This window comes from Calonectris borealis, chromosome 1 (assembly GCF_964195595.1).
Source record: "Calonectris borealis chromosome 1, bCalBor7.hap1.2, whole genome shotgun sequence".
NCBI classification, from domain to species: domain Eukaryota; kingdom Metazoa; phylum Chordata; class Aves; order Procellariiformes; family Procellariidae; genus Calonectris; species Calonectris borealis.
In genome coordinates this window covers 161,243,963-161,264,596 of record NC_134312.1, presented here as the reverse complement: position 1 = coordinate 161,264,596, position 20,634 = coordinate 161,243,963, and the positions used below count along the sequence as shown (strand labels likewise).

Below are 20,634 nucleotides of genomic sequence, written 5' to 3'. Positions count from 1 at the left end.
CCACTTGCATGCCTCATCCTCCTCCTTTGATCTTCACTTTCAGGTCAGTTTTTTCCCTCCCTGGTGCGAGCTCTCATTTGATGATGCTCAGGGAGAACAGGAGATAGGTCTCCTGGCTCTCCTTTGCCATGTCCTCCACATTTGGCCACATTGATGACCTTCCCTCATCCCAGTGCGTGAGGCTTTCACGATGGTCATGTAATGGGCCTGTGCTTTCTCACTGTGGCAGGGAAAGGCCCTCCTATAGCATAGGCTGAATGCAGCCTTTCCCCACCCTGCAACCTTACATGCATGTGGAGCTATTTTGGGGGGCTCGTGGGCCCCCATGCATCAGACCCGTGCCAGCGTGGAGGAGCACGGAAAGTGTCCAAGCATGTGGGAGATGGGTGCAGCCGCAGGGCCATGGGGCGGGAACTGATGAAGCTTGCCTTGTGCTCGCTGTCTGAGGCATGGCAGCAGGGCCGCACTTGATGGTTGGAAAATGTCTTCCAAGTTCTGGGGAAATCTTGTGTTGTCCCGTGGGCCTTGTAACCACATTCAAGTCAGACGTGACTGTTGGCTATAGATGATGTCATCGGTGTGGCGCACTCATTCCTGAATGCTTCCTCTGTCAGCTCAGTGCTCTGACCTGAGTGACTGCTGGTTTGCTTCCATACCCAGCGGACTGCGATTTTAATTTATTGTGTTTAAATTTTTTGGTAGGGATGTCATGGAACTGCACTGAATAAACATCTCTGTGAGACCAGAGAGTTCCTGCTTTTGTGGGTGTTACACTTCTTCTGGTCCTGCAAGATCAGAGTGTCATCAGGCTCTAAATCTCAGCAGATTTTATATGCACAGTGTTTCCCTTGAATAAACTGTCAGATTTTATTTTGAGGTAGACTGATCAAAGCTAAGATGAGTTTAGAATAATAATCTTTCTTAGAAATACTTGAGTAAGAAGCATTTCATGTTACCGAGGCACACGCCAGAGAAAATGCCAAGTGACATAAATGCTACAAGACTGCCATTCCATTGTCTAAATGCCTGTAAGAAAAAAACTTTATGAAAACACTCAGCAGGTTTTAATCAGATGCTTTTACTCATGGTCTGAGATCAATCAGGCTTGCTCTCCTCAGCTAACCTTGGACGGTGTGGTAATGCAGGAGGGCTCTCTGCCTTTTTTCCTGTTGGTCAAAAATCTCCATGCTCCCAGAGACGCATTTTTTCCCGTGAGGAACGACGAAGTTTGGTCTTTGTCAGACAGGAGTCCATCAGGTATGTTAGTAAGACATATACATACATAGGCACAGTCACGTTTCCATTTTACTGGTTATGCACGTGGATGAAAGCAATATCCTCTGGCTCCTACTGCGAGTGTGGCTGTTAAACACGTCCTTCGGTTCTCTAGCTACCCCAGCCAAACTGAGGAGGCCTGAGATTAGTCTGGGAGCAGGAGCATTTGCCTGAAGTTTCTAAATCATTTGTAGGTGTATTTTTGGAGCAGTAAACTAATATCGTTATTACACTCGATCTAATGTCTTTTTAATATCATTCTGTTGCCTGCAACAAAATGCACTTACTGGGAAGCTCTTTCATTAAGAGACGATGTATGGTTGGATGTGCCTACGTACAGCAATAGATGGAATGGAAAACGTGGGAAGCTTTCTGATAGAACTGACACACGAGGCGCGATGGCTGGCACGAGTTGGGCAGTGGTCATCAGGAATGCTTTCGGTTTAATGAAGCTGGAGAACGCAAAGTGAATGTATTCAAGTATATTTGCACTTGAGATTTATTTTGGATGGCATTACATCAGATCAAAAGTGCTCTGTCTAGAAGAATAGATGTCTTTTTTTTCCTTGCCCTCTCTGTGTCCTCTTATTTGGCATTTTGGTACAAATTACTTTAGTTACTGCAAGGTTGGTTATGATGAATGCTTAAAAAAATTAGTACTCCTATCTGTAATCATTCTTGATCTGTTTTCTGACAGTATTACTGAGGCAAATGTTTGCCCCAGCTAACATTAACAAACAGTTAATAAAATAATCTAAGTGAACATTGCTTCCTGGTGGCATGGGTCTGTTAGAGGCCCTGGGAGTATGTTGGGTAAAAACCTGCTCAGCAAGTTCCTGGGGAGGTGAGCTTGGCTTTTTCCCTTCCGACTTTCAAAATCAGCCAGCGTTGAAGGGTTCGGTCATGATGTCCTGCATCACCGGGGTGACAGCGCCGCTGTGGTGGCACATAGATCCTGTGCCTTCTCTAGAAAAATGTCATCCTTTTGATTTCTGGGGTGTAAGCCTCGCTGCTGGGTATTTAGTTTTCACAATTCATATTAGACAATGTTAGATAAATTGCCTTTGGAAAGATGCTTTGTACTTGGGGTCGTGGCTGGAAACCAGGTATTGCACTAGGTAGAAAAAACCTGGGGATTTGTTTTTTGGTATCCCAGTGAAACAGAGACCAAACTGCGTAGTGACATATCTGGGAGGAGGTGGGATTGAGCAGCTGCCCTCTTGCACGTAGCCTGTTGGTACGGGCACTGCCCGGAGATGCCGGGACCTTGGCTCAGACTCAGGTTTGAGCCAGGTCGGCCGGACTGCCCGCCTCTAATGGTTTTCTTTTCTTTGCTCGGTTACCGCTGTTTTCTTTTGCTTTAGTAATTATTTACTGGGCAGACAGGGAAAGGGCCAAGCTGTAGGTTGAGTGCAAGGGCACTTGTCTGGGGTGCGATGGGTCTTTTGTAACGGTGGAGTTTGTGCAGTTTAACAGGTTGTTATTTGTTCTGAAGTGAGTGGAGATCTGTGTTTCAGGGCCTCTTGAGTTAAAATAGGTGCATTTGTCCAAGGAACAAAAATATTTTATTTCAGTGATTGGCCTTTTTATACAGAAACAGTGTTTTTTGCTGAAGACTTGCTGGTGAGCTGTAATTTACAGTATTTGCTGCAGGTGTGGATTTAACTGACGTGCTGATGAGAAGAATCCTTACAATCAGCAAAGCGGCGGCTCTGGGAGCTAATATTGGGCTAGAACATCTGGTCTTTATAGAGGGAAGACTTTCAGTGTGTGGAAGGAAATGCTTGCTCTTGACTCCTCCGAATTACTCAACAACTCTGTTAGGGTAGTACAGACAGGCCTTGACCAGCCTCGGTGCCTCACAGCAGGAGCCTCGGCATAAGCCCGTATCGAGTCAGAACCCAGGACTTGAGCCTGTTGCATATCAAGCGGTGTCCAGCAAATCCTGAGACCCGTGTGTTTTGTATGACAGGTCTGTCGGTGAAGGTTTTGGTTTCAGTATGTGGTACACGGATGTACATAGCACTACTTGACATGGCTTGAAGGGCCATGGGATGAAATAGCTATCTTGCGAAATTCACAGAAGAAATAAGCCTTGGCAGACATAAGAAAACTATATCCCAAGTCCCCCTCTTCTATTTCATGGTATTTTTCCCTCAAAAATAAAAATGCACTAAAGATGCATTCTGAGTCGCCATCCAGGGATGGATGGATATTTTCTGTAGCTTTAAAACTAGTGTAATTATTGTCAACTGCCCTGTGGGTATGTTGGAATATCCACTCATTTTGTAAACTGTTTTGACAGTGTTCTTTGCTGGACAATTTCTTAGGATAATAATTTTTCTGCAACTAATTAAAAACATCTTTGTAACCCTAGGCTTTGTTTTCTTCTTACAGCAAAGAGCTCCGGGGAAGGTTTTGCATGATGCTGTTTGCAACCACCTGAACCTTGTTGAAGGCGACTATTTTGGCCTTGAATTTCCAGATCATAAAAAGATGATGGTATGTAAAAGGATTAATTTTCAACTGGTTTTCATCTACCTACACACTGTATTCTCTCCTTCTGCTCCTCACTTATAAGGTATATTTTATCCTCAATCTCCAAAAGAAAAAGGGACTTTTTTTAAAAAAAGTTCTTGCCTGCTGGAGTTGAAGAAATGTTTTTAAAAGCTGATTACTCCTGTCAGATTTCATCTGTGTTGAAAGTAACAGCCAATTCAGACACAAGTTGGAAAATCATTTTACCTTTATCAGTTGCAGTAGAGAAGCCAAAGGCTGGACTGTTGCAGAGTCTCAACTCTGATTTTATAGTCCTCCTTAATTTGGCATGCGGAAATAGTCTTTCTCTGCAGACAGAGAAGTTGCAATGATTGTGGCACAGTTCCATGAAAAACATCATGGGGCAAGCGAATGGATAGATAAAATATAACGAGGTTAATAAAAAGGAAAGCAAAACAAAAAAAAAAAAACCCAAATAAATTGATGAAAGTCCTGTCTGGGGAGCTGTGTGGCACAGGCAGGTGTCCTGGTCCTGACAGTTTGGAGAGAACAGCTGCCAGCAACTTTCAGGTATTGTGCTAATACTTCTAGGGTGGAAACAGCAGAGAAAGCCAAAGGCTAATGACTTCTCAGCCTCTAATGGCTTTCCTTCTGAAGTTTGTTTCACTTTAAACTTACTGTGTGACCTACTGGCATGTGTGCTAGTTATCTGGGTTGTTTGACCAGTACATTCTGGTGTATACAGGCTTTTTTGCCTGTTCAGTGAATTCTGCACCAATAGCCTGGCTGACCTAAAGGAGATGACTTCGGGCAATTAGGAAAAAAAATCTATTATCTGTCCATCTATATAAAATTTCTGTAAGGAGCCAGACGGCAGAAGAGGATTTATCTGCTGCTATACTGGCTTTTTTGCCCGTTCAGTAGCCTGGCTGACCTAAAGGAGATGACTTTGGGCAATTAGAGAAAAAATCTGTTGTCATGCCTTAGTGTAGGCTTACATAGGCACTAAAACTGAACAGTAGTGGTCATAAAGTTTTAGGCTAACTATAATTAAAAAGGAAATTTTAAAAAATGGACATTGATCTTTAAAAGTGATCTTTTTGCTCTTGGATTTACATGAAACACAGTTTACTAGAAAGTTTAATCTTCTGCCAAATATCCTTGGCTAATGCTTTAGGTAACTTGAGAGCTTAACATAACTCTTCAAAACAGTGCAACTGTACAGTACTATTACAACAGAGGGTCCAAGCAGCCATGTTAATAATGACATACTGACATTCCTTATGTATGTATGTAAAGCTGAAACAAATCCTAACGTCTTGTGTATATACAGTTGCTTTTTAGTTTTCTAGAAAATAGAGAAGGTCATTTGATCAACCTTCTCGACTTCACAGGTCATTAAGTTTCAAATAGATGACCCACTGTGTTTTGCTCAGAGACCTGAAGTAAACTAACAGTTTTCAGTCTTGTGAAAACAAAATGGTTTATTTGCTTGAGGCAGAACACAGGAGAGATTGAGATGCTGCCAGTGCCTGAGACCCTTGCAGTGGCAGCAGTTGACTGGCTGGAAATACATCCAGACGATCACAGTGAGGGAGCCAGGGCTCTGATGAAGAGGAAGGTGGAGAAAACCTCCTAAGGCTATTGCCAGTTTGACCTGAAGGAAAATGCCTCCATGCACCAAGCATGGTAATTCACCTGGCCCCTACTCTTGCAAAAGGAAGTATTAGCCAAGTATTTGAGAGTGCCGGTCCATGTTCCTGCTGGTTGTTCCAATCTTTGCTTCTGGAAAAGGGGGAGATCTCCAAATCTTGCCCACATCTAGTCAGCCATGCCGCAAGAATGGTGAGATTCACTGGAAGTAATGCCTTCAGCCGCCTAAAAGCAACTCACAGAAACTCTGAAGCAGGAGATTTGATTATGAATCATTGTTTCGATGTTGAGCAGCACCCTGAGAGTAATGTTTACACTTAAATTTATATGATGCAGTTGAGATTAATGTTCCTGTGGGCTTTAAAACTTTCTGAGCTTCATAATGGCCATAATGTAGAACTCAAGCATTGTGCAAATAAAAAAAAATTGCAGTTAATGGTGTGTCTGAGAAATAAAATACATGCATATTTTACATTCATATTATCTGAAGAGAATGAGTTGTTTTTCCAATGTAGAGTGCAATGTAAAAGGAAAAATAAATATTTAGAGCATATTTGTTTGGATGTAATCATATGTACGTGAAGTCATATATTCACAGTTCAGCTGTGTTTGTTTCAACGTGAAGGCTCCAGACCTCATATCTGACATACTGACAGTTGTATGTCAAGATGCCTGGCAGCTGTATACATTCAAGCGTGCCGTGCTTGTAGCAGACAAGATCTGCATGGGAGATGAACGTGGAGGGTCTGAGGGCTGCACTTCCTGCTGGGACAAGGAGAAGCAAGGCACTGTTGCCAAGCCTGGGGTTTCACAGAGTTTCATCACACTTGATGTCTGCCCCAATTCTCCAGCTGCTGAAATCTGGTCACTATTGTAGAATGCCAGACTTTGTTTAAAAAATAAATAATCTAGCCTTTGTAGTTCTGGAGAAAATTGAAAACATGAATCTTAATTGAATCCTCACATTATTTTTCATTTCCAGTTTATAAACCAGTCTCAGATTGGCTGTGTTTAGATACAGTGTGGGAGTTGCATGATGCATAAGATTTGATTGCTTGGGTTTGGTGATGGTGGTGAGGTCTTCATTTTGCCCCACCTTTCTCCCTACACATGTTCAATACATGCATTTCTAGAATCCAGGGGTCTGGTCAAGGATGTTGTAACTTGCTTGTAGGATGATTGAGAAAGTGGAAAAGGGAATGACACGCTTGTGTGCTCGTGCTGTATCATAAACTTGCTCTGGAGGGAGAGAGATGATTTTTTTTTTTGGAGTCAAGTGAAATACATTACTCCCGTATTCTTGTAAACTGGCTGTTTCATATTGAAGATATTTTTTTTCCCCACTAAACTTGGCAAAGTCCCTGACCTTCGTTGCAGATTATGTACATGCCAACTTTCTGAAACAAAACAGTTTTAGGTTACTGAACTGCCCAAAAGTGTCAGAACCAGTTTAACATGTGATAAATACTGTGTTCCTACTCTTGGATAACCAAGTTTCTTTAGCCCTTCCGAAAAAAAAAAAATACTTTCATAGGCTGAGAAACATAAAAAGAATTCCATTGAGGAAACATCAGTGGGTGTGAAAGGGCAGGAATGTGAGGTCTCTGCTAGTTGGAAGCACTCATATTAGTAATGATGAAAATAGCAAACGGTGTTGGAGCAGTTATAGCAGCAATACAGGCCTGTTCCTGTCTGGCTTCTCAGGTGATTTTCTAAAATGGAGATTTTGAGTATGTTTCATTCTCTGTGTAATCTAAAATTATTAAAGGTCGAAGATGTATTCATTTCAGTACATATTCTTTTTCTAGAGGAAGGCTCAGTTTTTTAATGGCTTTAACCTTTGTGACGGTTGTAGGATGTTCCTCCACAAACTCCAGATGTCTCCAAGGGAGGCTCCGTGCAATTTAGTGAGATAACAAAGTACAAATCTTGGGCATAGTTAGTTACCAGCTGAGGACAGTGAGCTGTTGCACTTTTCCAGGCCCTGCAAGTCGTTTGGCTTTTACCTTCTGCGTGATTGTCTCTCAGCTTCCCGTAATAGTTTGCCCAGGCCCTCCTGACTGAGACTGCAGAACGAGGGTTTAGGCTCTGAAAACTCTATTTCCACCCTCTGCTTCTCTTTCGAAAGCTGAAGGAAAGACCCACACACCATCCTGAAAAATGGGTTGTTAAAAACCAGATGAAAGTTAAATATATGCAGAAGTTACACTGCCCCCAATTAGAAATCCTCGGCCGGAGCTTCCCAGGAGTATAGAAAAGAGGAGATGTTGCACAGCTATAAAGTAAGCTTCCTCCCGCCCGCGCTTTGCGCTGTGTCTGCCTCACGCCCTTGACCTGCGAGGACGTCCCTCCCCAGGTGGCGGTGGTGAGACTCCTTCATCTCTGCGGGGCGAAGCGCGGGAGCTCTGCGTTGATGCCCAGGCCTCACGCTGGGACTTCTGTGGGGTCCCCAAAACCAGGAGGTTGCTGCCTTTTCATTTCTCTGTTTGCCCAGCATTCCCAGCTCAAAGGCAAGCACCAGCCCCTTTCACTTGCCTTTCTCAAGATTAATTCGGGCGAGGACACAATGGACAGTATAGGACTGTCTTTTTCTGAACTCCTTGTTTCAGTTGTTCTTTCCTCAAAATGAATGGTTCCTCATCAAAAGTGCCGTGATTGCTGGTACTTGAGACAAGTGTCTCGCTATTTCCCCGCTCTCTGAATCTGTACTGCTTCAAAAGCTGTGCCACAGTGACAGCCCATTAACAGTGCTGTTTCCTGAGCATCTTCCAGAGTTTTGGTGAGAAAATCCGCTACATATAATTAGGGAGAGCATGATGACCACACTGGAAAAAATAAATAAGTCAATGGACGTTTAAGTAGTGCAATGAAAAATGCTCCTTTGTGAGCGGTAGTTTGTTCAGAGATGGTAACACCACCTTCTTTTGTTTTCAGGTGTGGCTTGATCTTTTGAAGCCTGTTATGAAACAGATTAGAAGTAAGTACTTCCTTGCTGTCATTTATTTTGTCAATCTGAGAGTACTTGAATAAACGAGGGCTCCGTCAATTGGGATCTTTATCTTCTCAACTTTCTTCACTGAATTTTGTTTGGATTATTTTTTATTTCTGTTCTGTCCTTAAAAGATGAACTGTGCGTGCTGTGAAATTATGTCACATGAACATGTGAAGGGGCTGACCCAGTAGGAGACAGAGGTTTAGTCAATCACTAGAAGAGGCAGTGGTGGCAATGGAGGAAACAGTTTTGTAGATAAAAAAAGCGTGCTGTAAAAGAAGGATTAAAGGAAGCACACATTGCCGAAAGGTAACAGTAATCAGGGTAAAAGAAAAAGAACAGGAAGGAGCTAGCAAATATGTTGCAGCTCTCTGGAACATTGCTGCAGAACTTGGAACTGTCTGAGACCAACCAACAGTTGGGTTAGGGGCATCAGGGAAAATTATGGTGGGTGGCAGGAGCCAAAAGGAATTTGTAAATAGCCATCAGCTCTGGGAAGAGTAGAAGTGAACAGGAAAGGTGTTGGTGATTTTGTTTCTCTGTCAAATATCAGCAAAGTTTATTGAGCTTTGCCATTGAGACGAAGTTTTCCTAGGTGCCTCTCTGGTCATATTAGTCTGAGTGTATGCTCTGGCACCTCTCCCTCTCATGAGAGAGATGCATTGCTCCTTTTGTCACTGGTCGTACTTGTAAGAGTCAGAACAAATGTGCTGCTGTTAAAACAGAAATAGGAATTTGCTAGTGGACTTGAAAAATAGAGTGTATTTTACCTCTCTCTGGTTCTGAAGCAAGGAAGATAGACATACATAATATATTTTATTGGATCAACTGATGTAATTACTAAAAACAGACACGGTTTTGGCAGAATATCCCTCCACCAAGTAACTGTTCTCTTTTATTGTGTGTAAATTTTATTGTGTAATCTCTAAATAACCCAAATACTAACAAAGGATGGGAGGTTAGCATGTATGTATGCACTGCAGGTTCCATGAATCATCCCTTGTACATCATACTGTGTAACAAAATTTGGCCAGCGTGTTACTGATGTTCACTAACTTCCTTTGATATTTCCCATAGGACCGAAGCACGTTGTTGTAAAATTTGTGGTAAAATTCTTCCCACCTGACCATGCTCAGCTGCAGGAGGAACTGACAAGGTTAGTAGCTGCATGACTTTTTTTTATTACATCTCTCGTGGACAGAGGGGAGAACATGGAATTTGAGATGATTTGGTGAGGATCGATGGCTGCCTCTTAGTACTAGCTTGATTGTATTTGCCCCAACCTTGAATGCACCTGAAAAATAGGCCTTAAGATTCTGTTACAGTCTGAGCTGAGAGGTTCTGCAAAGTGCAAGAGTCCTTTGCCTCCTTGGATTTGGGGCCCTGGGAGAGCTCTGCTTGCCCCAAGAGAAGGCAGTTCAGCAACAGAGTTCTTCAAGGCCCTTTGGCAGTGATGTTGGAAGGGACCTGACTAAGGCACGTGTTGGTGCCCTGGGGCACTCCTCTGCTGAGGGACATGTGCAGCTCTGCACCCGTGTTTGGGACAGAGCTGTTTTGCATGAATTGCCAAGTTGCAGCAGCATTGGATCCTATTCCTATAGCCAATGGCAATTGCCAAAGGTTTGCATAGGTGGAACTGTGAGATGGAGAAATGGAAAGGGGAGGGAATAAAATGAAAAGTAAGAGGAAGGTAGAGAAGGATGCACACATATGCAGAAAGAGTACCTTAAAGGTGTGTTTATTTTCAGTGCATTTCAAAAACTTCATTTAAGCTCTGAATTTCACACTCCATTGGCATGAAGTGTCATATTTCTCTGTGAGTAAATATGTATATGAGGGACCTATTAAAGTTCTTCCTCATTAGCCGGTCCTTCCTTTATGGTCAGAAACATTGTTTTGTTGCAGTATTTCTTCACTGAAACTTTTCAACTCTTTTTCTAATCTACAATATTACTATTTTTTAATTACATTTTTCCATTCTGATTCAGTATTTTCACTATTAGTTTTTGTTTTCAATCTTCCCACAAGATTAAGTCCTCTTTTACAAAGAGCTCTTGTGTCCTTATGACCTGCTTTATAGAGAACAAGTCCACTTGTTCTGTGTTTATCTCTGTCTTGTTTTATTTTGGTAATAGAGCAATGGAATGGAAAAAAAGAAATTATTGATATTTCTTGCTGGCCTGGACAGAGAAAAGTAGGAAAGTGGGGTAGAAAGAAAGAATATTTACTTGAAAGACTGAGTAAAAACAATAAATGGATGAATGAAAACTCACAACGTGATGTTACGTCTGTTTCCGAATAGATATTCTGCATATCAGTTGCTTTAGTATGTGAATTGTAAATTGATTTTTGGTGATCTCTTTCTGCACCTGGAGACGTGTCTCTGAATCCTAATGAGTTTTTTGGTTAGATTTTTAAATGTGTATGCTAGGGAACTTGAATATATGTACACACAGCAGTGTGTAGGTGAAAGCATATCCACAGGGAACAGCTTCATCACTTGAAGAAGCAGAGAATACAACACTTCTGTGCTATATTCTTCTACTAGGGTGAATTTTGTATGGGTAGGCAGATGTCTGCAGCTTTCCAAAGGACATTATTTAGATCTGCTATATTATTTCATGTACTGTGTATGTTTCTGTACTCCTCAAATCAGCTTGCCTTTTTCGTTTAATTTACCTACATCTCCTCATTCAGAAACTCACTGTTCAAGTGAGAGCTTTTCACTGAATCTGTTAATATCTAGTCTTATTAAAAACTATTGAGATCCTTGTATGAGTTCTCCAGAGGAGCTGCAGTCTTTGGAAGGCTTGTTAAGGTGTCTAACCAGTTCAGGTTTCATACCAACTGTAGGAGAAATGCTTACTGCTAGGTCATTTTTTTTCTAGGGAAGAATTTGATGCTGAGTAGACCTAAGCAATTTCAATTCCTATTGAAGCTAGAAGAAATTTAAATGTTGAAATAATGTCGTGGACCTGTGATGTCTCTGCACTTAAACTGTCTATGTAGAGTTGCCCTACGTGGCTGATGTGGTTTGGAAGCGAATATGTTAAAAATGGCTGGTGCACAGGCAGTGCAGGTAACAGGGCCACAAAAGTATCAGAGCTAGCTAGAGTTGTTCGACCAAAATCTTGTTCCTCGTTTCCAGGTGAGTGCCAGGGTGGAAGTCTAGAGTTCTCCTTGTGTTCTGCAAGAACTAACTGATAACTCACTGGTTTATCTGGCATTTCTTCATAGTTACAAGCAGCTCCATTATCTAGTGCCCCTTGTTGTGTGGTTGCTGAGCACTTAATAGCTGTCACATCTGCTTCCACTGTTATGTTGCTTCCAGATCTCATTGCTCTGGTTCAAAGAGAGGGAGTGTCGTGGTTTAACCCCAGCCATCAACTAAGCACCACACAGCACTTGCTCACTCCCCCCGAGGTGGGATGGGGGGGAGAATCGGAAGGGTAAAAGGGAGAAGAACTCGTGGGTTGAGATAAAGACAGTTTAATAGGCGGCAAAAGCCGCGCACGCAAGCAAAGCAAAGCAAGGAATTCATTCACTGCTTCCCTTCGGCAGGCAGGTGTTCAGCCATCTCCAGGAAAGCAGGGCTCCATCACGCCTAACGGTGACTTGGGAAGACAAACGTCATCTCTCCAAACGTCCCCCTTTTCCTTCTTCTTCCCCCAGCTTTAAATGCTGAGCATGACGTCATATGGTATGGAATACCACGTTGACCAGTTGGGTCAGCTGTCCTGGCTACACTCCCTCCCAGCTTCTTGTGCACCTGGCAGAGCATGGGAAGCTGAAAAGTCCTTGATATTGCAAACACTACTTCACAACAACTAAAAGATCAGTGTGTTATCAACATTATTCTCATACTAAATCCAAAACATAGCACTATACCAACTACTAGGAAGAAAATTGACTCTATCCCAGCCGAAACCAGGACAGGGAGGGAGAGAGAAAAAGAGGGATATCTCAGTTATGCAAAGCAGTCACCATGTAAGACTAATGGCTGTAACACAGTATCTGTTATGTTTTATTTAGCCTCTAAACTTAGGAAATTCAGATCACTTCTGTAGATTCCAAAAAGTGAAAGGAACATGTAGGCAAAACCGGAGTTGGCCTTGAAATACTTCCCCCCCCTTTCCCTCATGCTGTGTGTAACTCTTTGTTCGCTTTTGTTTTGCAGGTATCTATTTGCATTGCAAGTGAAGCAGGACCTGGCACAGGGAAGGCTAACCTGTAATGATACCAGCACTGCCCTCTTAATCTCGCACATAGTACAGTGTAAGTTCCTTTTTTTCTTCTTTCCAGGAGGATAAACAGGATGATTGGTTGGACATGCTTTGCTGGGTAGTAGCTGCCATAGGGACAGGTTTAGGCCATATGGACAATTTATTGTATTTCTATATAATGGTATTCAAATACAGGTAATTTACTTTTTCAAATAAAGCAGAGCTTCCGGACGCTGGATTTGCATTTTTAAAGAACTGTGTTTGATAGTCAGCCTAGGATCATTTAAAAAGCAGACTTTGCAGGCAGTGGCAAACAGGTTGAATTCTTCTCCTGAATTCCTGTTTTATTATACTTTGTGTCATGTCAGCAGAGCATTCAAATTCCTGGAGATCTGTATGCTGTCTAGAGAATGTAGTAAATAAACTGGCTTAGAATGCCAGACTAAATCACAGTCCTAAGAGGAAACTGATAGGGGAAAAAAAAAAAACAGATTTTAAGCTTTTTTTTTTTTAATGCAAAGTATGCACAATAAGACTGTTCAGTAGAATCATACATTAACTTTGTTCATTACATCAAAGCTTCTTCTAGCTTCCAGATCACTTGAAAGGCAGCATATGTTTTCCATTTCAAGACTTTATGGATACTCATCTTGAGAATAACGTTAGGAAAAAAACACTAAGTAGCATGTATAATGTCATAATAGACCATTGTTTTGAATGGTCATTGTACAATTCAGTATTGCATATTTCCACTGAAATGCTGTTGTACGGAAATTTCAGTCAAAAAAGATGTTCAAAAGCTCTTCAGAGATGAATAGATAAATCTCATGATCCTTTGTCATAGTCTGAGTGTTAGGGCAGTTTCTCATCAGTTGCTGTTGGAAAGGCAGGTATTGCACGGTTTTCTATTTGCCATGGTCATCATTGCCCGGTGTGACTGAGTAGCAATAAGAAGCTGTACAACGGCCTCTGTGAAATTCTGTATTCCTCACACCGTTTTAAAACTGAGTATTTTTGCAGCACAGACTTAAATAAATAAATAAATAAATCATTGGCTCGTGAGCTTTTGCATCTTTTAGTTTTTCCCCTTACAGTGTCCAGCATACCAACTGTAGTTCTTTCCTTGGTTAAGCTCGTTCTAACTTCCTTTCGTCTCAGGGAAAAAAGTCTTGATTGTTTGGGGGAAATTGAGTATTATTTGTTACACTGCATTCTAGGAGGGTGAGTTTTCCTACTAAATGTCTCTGCACCAAAGAAAGATGTTGGGGAGAGAACACCCTAATGCATGTGTCTCCCTTCATTTGAGGTATTGTGTCATGATCATCCTTTCATGAGCTCTTATACTTTATACGCTTTATTTTCCTTATGATTTCTACTTAGATCCTGTTTCATGTCTTACTCATCTCTTACTGATTTTATTCAGTTAAGTTGTTCACTGAACCATCTACAGCTCTGGTGTCTGAACTAGTCAGACTGCAACTGCTAGCTTGTTTTCCTAAAGCAACAGCATAAGAGGATAAAATACAGGATGTCCTTTCCCCTTTACAAGCTGTCCCTTTCCTTTTCCCTTCTTCCCACAGTCAAACTCAAATGTAATTCAGTGTTTTTTCAAAATTCCTTCATTATACACCTGGCCATTCCCCCTGACACACCTATGCAGAAAAGAAGCATTCATTTCAAAGTGTGCAAAAATGGCAAATTACCACCATTGTTCTTATGCTGCTGAGATGCATTATACTGTTGGCTTAAATAATTTTCCTCAGTTGCTGGAAATGATCATGATGCATTCAAAATCTTTGTAGTTCTTTGTCCCCTTTACCTGAGAGCTAGAAGTGCAGCGTGATTCTGAACTGGGATTTTAGGAATCAAGTAGTACTCTCCTTATGTAGAGAGTAAGGTAAGATACTTCTGTACTGAAAAATGGAGTTTTTCCATTATGTCAGAAGTAGAGAGGTGAGAGATTCATCATGCAGAAGTGAGACAGTATTCACAGAATCTGAACTGCCATTTTGGGCAGAGGGATGTTGTGCCTTGTGGTGCACCTGCAGTGCTGCTTCCCCTCGCCATCTCCTGACTGCAAGCTGGACCTTTTTTTTGCTGTTTTTCCCCTCTCCCTTTTTTGTGTAACAGTGTTTGCTAGACACCTCTGCTAGAAGTTTGCGACTGTCTCATTTGTTTATCCATCTTGTGTCTCGTGAATATTTTTCTGTAAAACTTTCTCTGATAAGAGTCTATAGCTGTATCTTACCCACATGGCTGTCTTTTGTATTTATTTTCTCTCTAGCTTATTATTCAGTAGCAAAAAAAAATTACGTATTTGTCTGCAAGAAAAATAAAAGTCGATAAGAATAATGGTATCAAAGTGGAAAGATTGAGAATGCCGGAGGTTAGGTATTGTATATCTTATGTGCCTATGAGCAGTTTCTATGGGGGATATCTGATTCTAGGAGGCCCTTCTATTATGTATACAAGCTTATGTCAATGTTATAGATTGTTATTTATATGAAATCATAATATGACAGCAAATAGGTTTCTGTTAAATTAGCATGTATATTACAGAATGAAATTTAGATTTGAAACATTCTATTTAAAAATACCTTCAAAGCATTGTAGAAAGTGTTAGAAGTGAGAGGACACTTCGAAACAATAAATGATGCAGTAAAGTGAGTGTGTGAAGTAAGAAGGTGGACTGATTAAAGGAAAAGAGCTGAAATACAAAGCATTAGATATATCAGAAGTGGTTATGCAGACAGAATACAGCGTGGTGTAATGGACTTGCAAGATAAGAGAAAAGGGAGCATCGGTGGAAATCAATCTTCGGCTAAAAGACTTGAGAAGATTTTAAAGAAGAGTTATATGTGAGGCTGACTATTCAAAATGTAACTCCCTCTCTAGAAAGAGGGAGTGCTACTAGAAAGGCATTTAAGGTGGAAAAGGAGGGCTAAGGAGAGAAGGAAAAACTGTTGCGTATGAGGTCAGAGAGAACAAATTCAGAAGTAACTTGAAAGCCAGGAGGACAATTTTGATAATGGATTTGCAGTTGAAAAATGCAGAGAACATTATAGAAATCGTGTAGAGGTGAAATAAGAGTCTTCTGTACTCTTGGCTCTGAAGGTGGTTTAAGTCCGTCCGTGTACAAGGACATACAGGGGATGAACTGCATTTTGAAGACTCAAGGCCCATGTTATTTGAGGTGTTACAAACCTAGGTGGGCTTACGGCTTCATTAAGGAAAAGAAACTTGCCTTTCATTTGAGTGACGATTGAAAACAGACCCTAAAGATTTGTGATGGTGGGGCGAGTAAAACTGGAGTGAGGGAGCGGTTTCTGAGATGGGGGCAAAAGGGACATTTTACAAAGGAGAATTCTCAAAGATTCTGTAGTATTTCTACCGTCTCAGGGAATGATTCAGAGCAGATGGGATGAGGGAGGGGGTGGAAATCAGTCAGTCTCAGTTATCAGCGGTTTTCCACCTCTGCCCTCCAAAGTATAAAAAGTCATCGGGTGGCTGCAGGCAGTTTGGGTTGAAAGGTTACTGCTCTGTCATTCATAGATGCTTTGGTCCTCATCTTCCCTGCCTACGCAAGGTTATTGCTCCCCGTCCGCATTTGCAGGTACATCTGATCCCAGACAAACTTTTGTCATAAACACCCTCAGTGTTTTAAACATCATCTGAAACCTTTCTTTTTTCTAAACCAGCTTATTTTGGACAGAACTGGATTAAAAGGTCATTTACATGGGTGGAACTGAGGGGAGGATGAGGCAAGGATCTGAGCTTGTGTCTGTGACATCCTAGGTCAACTGTGCAACAACGTGTCTGACTGCAACCTGGATTTAATTTGAGGGCACTGCGTTTTAATTTCACTGACATTATTAAGGTAGCAGCCTTTGTTGTAGCGTTGTTGCTATTATTTCAGCAGGTTTGCAGGCAGAGGCTGCTACGTTGTTCAGTGAAAAAGCTAATAGCAAGATTTTCAGGGGCATTCCAAGAATAGCAGGCAACAAGATAGTAATCTGGCACCCACACATAGGTTGTCTGCCCCTTCCCCCCCAAAAAAAAAGGAAATCTCACTGAATGGGCTGCAAAATGGAAGGTGGGTGTGACATACTGTTGCACACATGGTATTGAGTAACTGCAGCAGATGGGAGCAACTTTGAGGAGGAGGGAGACAGAATGTGTCTCAAACTGCTGCAAAATTAGAGGAAGGCAAATGTTTCATAACCCCATGAGGTGGAATACATGGCTGGATTCAAAAAAGCAAACAAAACCATCTCTCTTCAGATTTTCCCCCAAAGATTACGGTGTGGGGCATGGGCCTGGGGAGGAAGCTTGTGCTTGGCTGCTCCAGGGAAAGGCACCTGAGCACCACCATGCGTGTGAGAGAGATGGATGAGTTCTGCTGAATTAGTGCTGTCCTCCCTGTCACCGCCTTACCCCACACCCAAGTCAAGGGAGCACTGTGATGACTTCATTTGTTCAGTTGACATCCAACAGCTACTTACTTGATTGTGGTGGATGGGAGGAATCCTTGAGCTGCTTCTCACATATCGGATACTAACACAGAGGAGAAGGGAGGAATGTGTGGAAGATAACATAGTGGGAATCTGAACCATAAAACCATGACACAGCTTGCAAGAAACTATATTTGCTTCTCTGCCCTCTTCCCAGCTGTCTGCACCTTTTGGATTGCCCGAATAATTCAGATGTAATACAATGTTTTAATAGACTTTTCTTAAAATTCTCCATAGCTGAGATTGGGGATTTTGATGAAACCATAGATCGTGAACACTTAGCGAAGAACAAGTATATACCTCATCAAGAAGCACTAGAAGACAAAATCATGGAATTTCACCGTAGTCACATGTAAGACTTTTTTGTTCTTGTTATTGGCCTTCTTTTCCTTTAGAGTAGTTCTAACTGTAAATATATGCTAGATCATAAGTACAAAAGAGATTTGGACCTCTGAGTTTCTCAAAGGTTACTTCTCAAAAAACGTTCAGTGAATTTCCTGAAGGTTACTTCTGCCTTTCTCCTGTCGTCATAACAAGATGTTTAAAGAGCAATTGATTTTGATATTCATTCAAGCATGCCATTATTTTACAGTCTATTTCATACAAAATGCTTCACTGCTGATTTTGTGCATGCAGGTATGATTGCAAATGATGACTGATCAGTCAGGCACTTCTGACAGCAGTCTTTTTGATTTCAAGGACATTGAATGTTGCTTTTTCACCTTTCCATGCTCTATTTAGAGATGGGTGAAGAAGGGATTTAGAGATAGTTTTAGGAAAAGTGTGAAGTGCTTGCAGAATTACGGATTTGGGGGAATAGGATTCAAGACGATGATGCAAATTCGTATCCTAAGGCCTGGAGAAAAGACTAGTAGTAAGAAGATGGTTAAAAGAATTACAAAGAAGGCATAGAAAGGTATTGTTTTGCTGTCAAGGACGCTTCAAGACTTGAGCAATTTCATTTTGAGCTACATTGAATTAGATATGAGTGGTAGGGAGTTCTATAGCAGTAATAATCAAAACTTTTGCATAATTTCATCATGATCAATTTAGTGCTTGTGGGTTCCCAATATTTATGTTAATGTTTTCATGTCTTCTGTTTTACTTCATTTTGGTATTGCATTCACTTTTACAGTGAACAACATCCTTACACACTTCTCTTTATGATATTTTTTTACGAATGTAGCTTGTTTTTCCAATGGAAAATACAAAGAGAGGTAGTGAATTCTGTTAAAGTTAAGGGTTCAAAATCTAGCTGTATCAGGTGTCTCAGAATTGGAGTGATCTAAATTTCTAATAGACTGTAAAATCTGTGGATTCTTTGGTATTGGTTTAGAACTAAGATAAAGTTGTTGTTCTAGCTGATATAAATCTGGGGACATAGAAAATCCATGTGGATATTATACCTCTGACAGGTTTCAGTCTTTTTGATGAAATGTCTCTTTGTTCTCTGGAGGACCTGTTGATCTCTATTAAAAGGTGTGAAGAATTTGTGTGTCTTCTCTGTTTTCTTTCTGAAGGGGACAGACACCAGCAGAGTCTGACTTCCAGCTTTTGGAGATTGCCCGTCGGCTGGAGATGTATGGAATACGCTTGCATCCAGCCAAGGACAGGGAAGGGACAAAAATCAACCTGGCTGTTGCCAACACAGGCATTCTGGTGTTTCAGGTTAGAGCTGCTCAGAACATGACTTTGTACTTTATGAAGCAGAGAGATTTCTTACAGCGATAAGAATTCAGGACCTCAACCTTGTCTAAAAGAATTTGGTTGGGAAAATTCAGGAATTTCCATATTTTTTCTAAGAATGACCTTAAACCTTTTATAGCTGCATTAGGTCCTTCACTTCCAGGGACTCTTACCTTGTTTGCATGCACAGAGTAGAACTCCATCTGCAGCCACAATGTGCTGTTCAAGATCCAAACTGATCACAGCTCACAATTTGCAAGTTGGTCATGCTGACACCTCCTACATATAGGAGCAGGTAGGTCTTGCAGGCATGGTGTATAATAAATGGGTGTGAAGGAGGGACAAATAAAACAACAGACAACGTGGAAAAGGATGTAGAAAGTAAATGTAAGCACTCCGTAGCGTTACTTTGTCAGAGTGTTTACAATTTTTGTGACCAGCCTTGGCCATTCTACATTTGCTGTATCCATGAATCTTACTTCTTTCCCCAAAAGATCCGAAGTATTTTCCTTACATTTCTTTCCTCTCCTTTCCTACCCCAGTCAGCCTGATAAATGTTCGTGAAGCATCATTAGTAAATTTATCAAATTCTTGTTCTGCAGTTCCCCTTAGGCAAGTAACAAATTGGGCTTTTACAGTTGTGAAGGTACAGGTAGTCAGCTGGTGTAAACTGCCTTTCACTTCAGATGAACTTATGTCTGCTAGCATCCAAAATGCTACTTACCTCACTGTGTGCTAAAAACAGTAAGTAAACTGTTCTTTAAAATGTCCATTTTTACAATTGTCAGAAAAGACTATTCATTTTAACTGTTTGACTTGAGTTAAAATACTAGTGTTTCCAACCTTATAAAGTACTTTGAGTCTTTTTATAAAGAAAAACAACAGCAACAAACAAACCCTGAAATATGTCTGACCCAAATGCTCTGAGATCTAAATTTAAAAAAAAAATTAAAAAACCCTGCTCAACTAAATGGGTTGCTAGTAAAACCCCAAAACTGAAGCATAGCCTGAAGCATGAGAATACGAGTTGTTAGAAATGCACATAACTCAAATAATTGTATATTCAGGCCCTTCCTCTGCACCTCCACAGTATTTTCATCAGCTGAATTAATGAATTGCAAAGCCTTATAAATTAAGACTGTCTTACAGCTGAAGGTATGTGTCCACACAAAACAGCATGGACCTCACCGAGTCCCAGCAGACAGCTGGGATCCTTCTGTAAAGATGTAGCTGCTGGTTGAAGCCCAAGGCCTGATTTGTAAAAATCCAAAACTCGGTCATCTCTTCTTGTCCTAATGTGTTTGGGACTTTCAAAACAGGATTTTTTTTTAATTTTCAGAAAAACTTGGAAATTTTGCTGGATCAAGCTCCAAGACTGAAAAGGAAGTCAGGCTCTGACCTGCTGGAGTCTGCTCAGCAATTGGCATCTGGCAGTAGGCTTAGGGCTTCCTTCGATATATAACTGAGAGAAATTGAAATATGAAGACCTCATTAGAATGACCTCAAGGAAAATAAAGGTTCACTCACAAATGGCATAAGCAGTACACAGACTTATTTTAAAGCCTGCTGTTTATTTAGAAATCAGTGTCAGTGCTGCTGAATATTCTAAGGGAGATTAATTATGTGATTCTTAGACAGCAGGTTGACTTAGCAGAGATCATCACACTGTCATTGCTCCTACATCCGTCTGGTGAGGGCGCCCAAATCAACATGGGTTTCTGCATTTAGCAATCCTGTAGTAGCTCTCTGAAACTTCTGTGCTGTAGGCATGTTTGTATTGAAGTCTTTACTGAAC

General features: G+C 41.2%; 1 protein-coding gene across 4 annotated transcripts in view; it reads left to right on the top strand.

The window, feature by feature from the left end:
- Positions 1-20,634, top strand: part of FARP1 (FERM, ARH/RhoGEF and pleckstrin domain protein 1) — a 217,866-nt gene that overhangs the window by 142,286 nt on the left and 54,946 nt on the right. For all 4 annotated transcript variants that reach the window (XM_075138217.1, XM_075138188.1, XM_075138208.1 and 1 more), the window contains 6 exons: positions 3,673-3,777; positions 8,362-8,404; positions 9,497-9,575; positions 12,597-12,694; positions 17,391-17,505; positions 18,674-18,821. In XM_075138217.1, the coding sequence (XP_074994318.1) occupies positions 3,673-3,777; positions 8,362-8,404; positions 9,497-9,575; positions 12,597-12,694; positions 17,391-17,505; positions 18,674-18,821 (588 nt within the window). The remainder of the gene's footprint in view (positions 1-3,672; positions 3,778-8,361; positions 8,405-9,496; positions 9,576-12,596; positions 12,695-17,390; positions 17,506-18,673; positions 18,822-20,634) is intronic.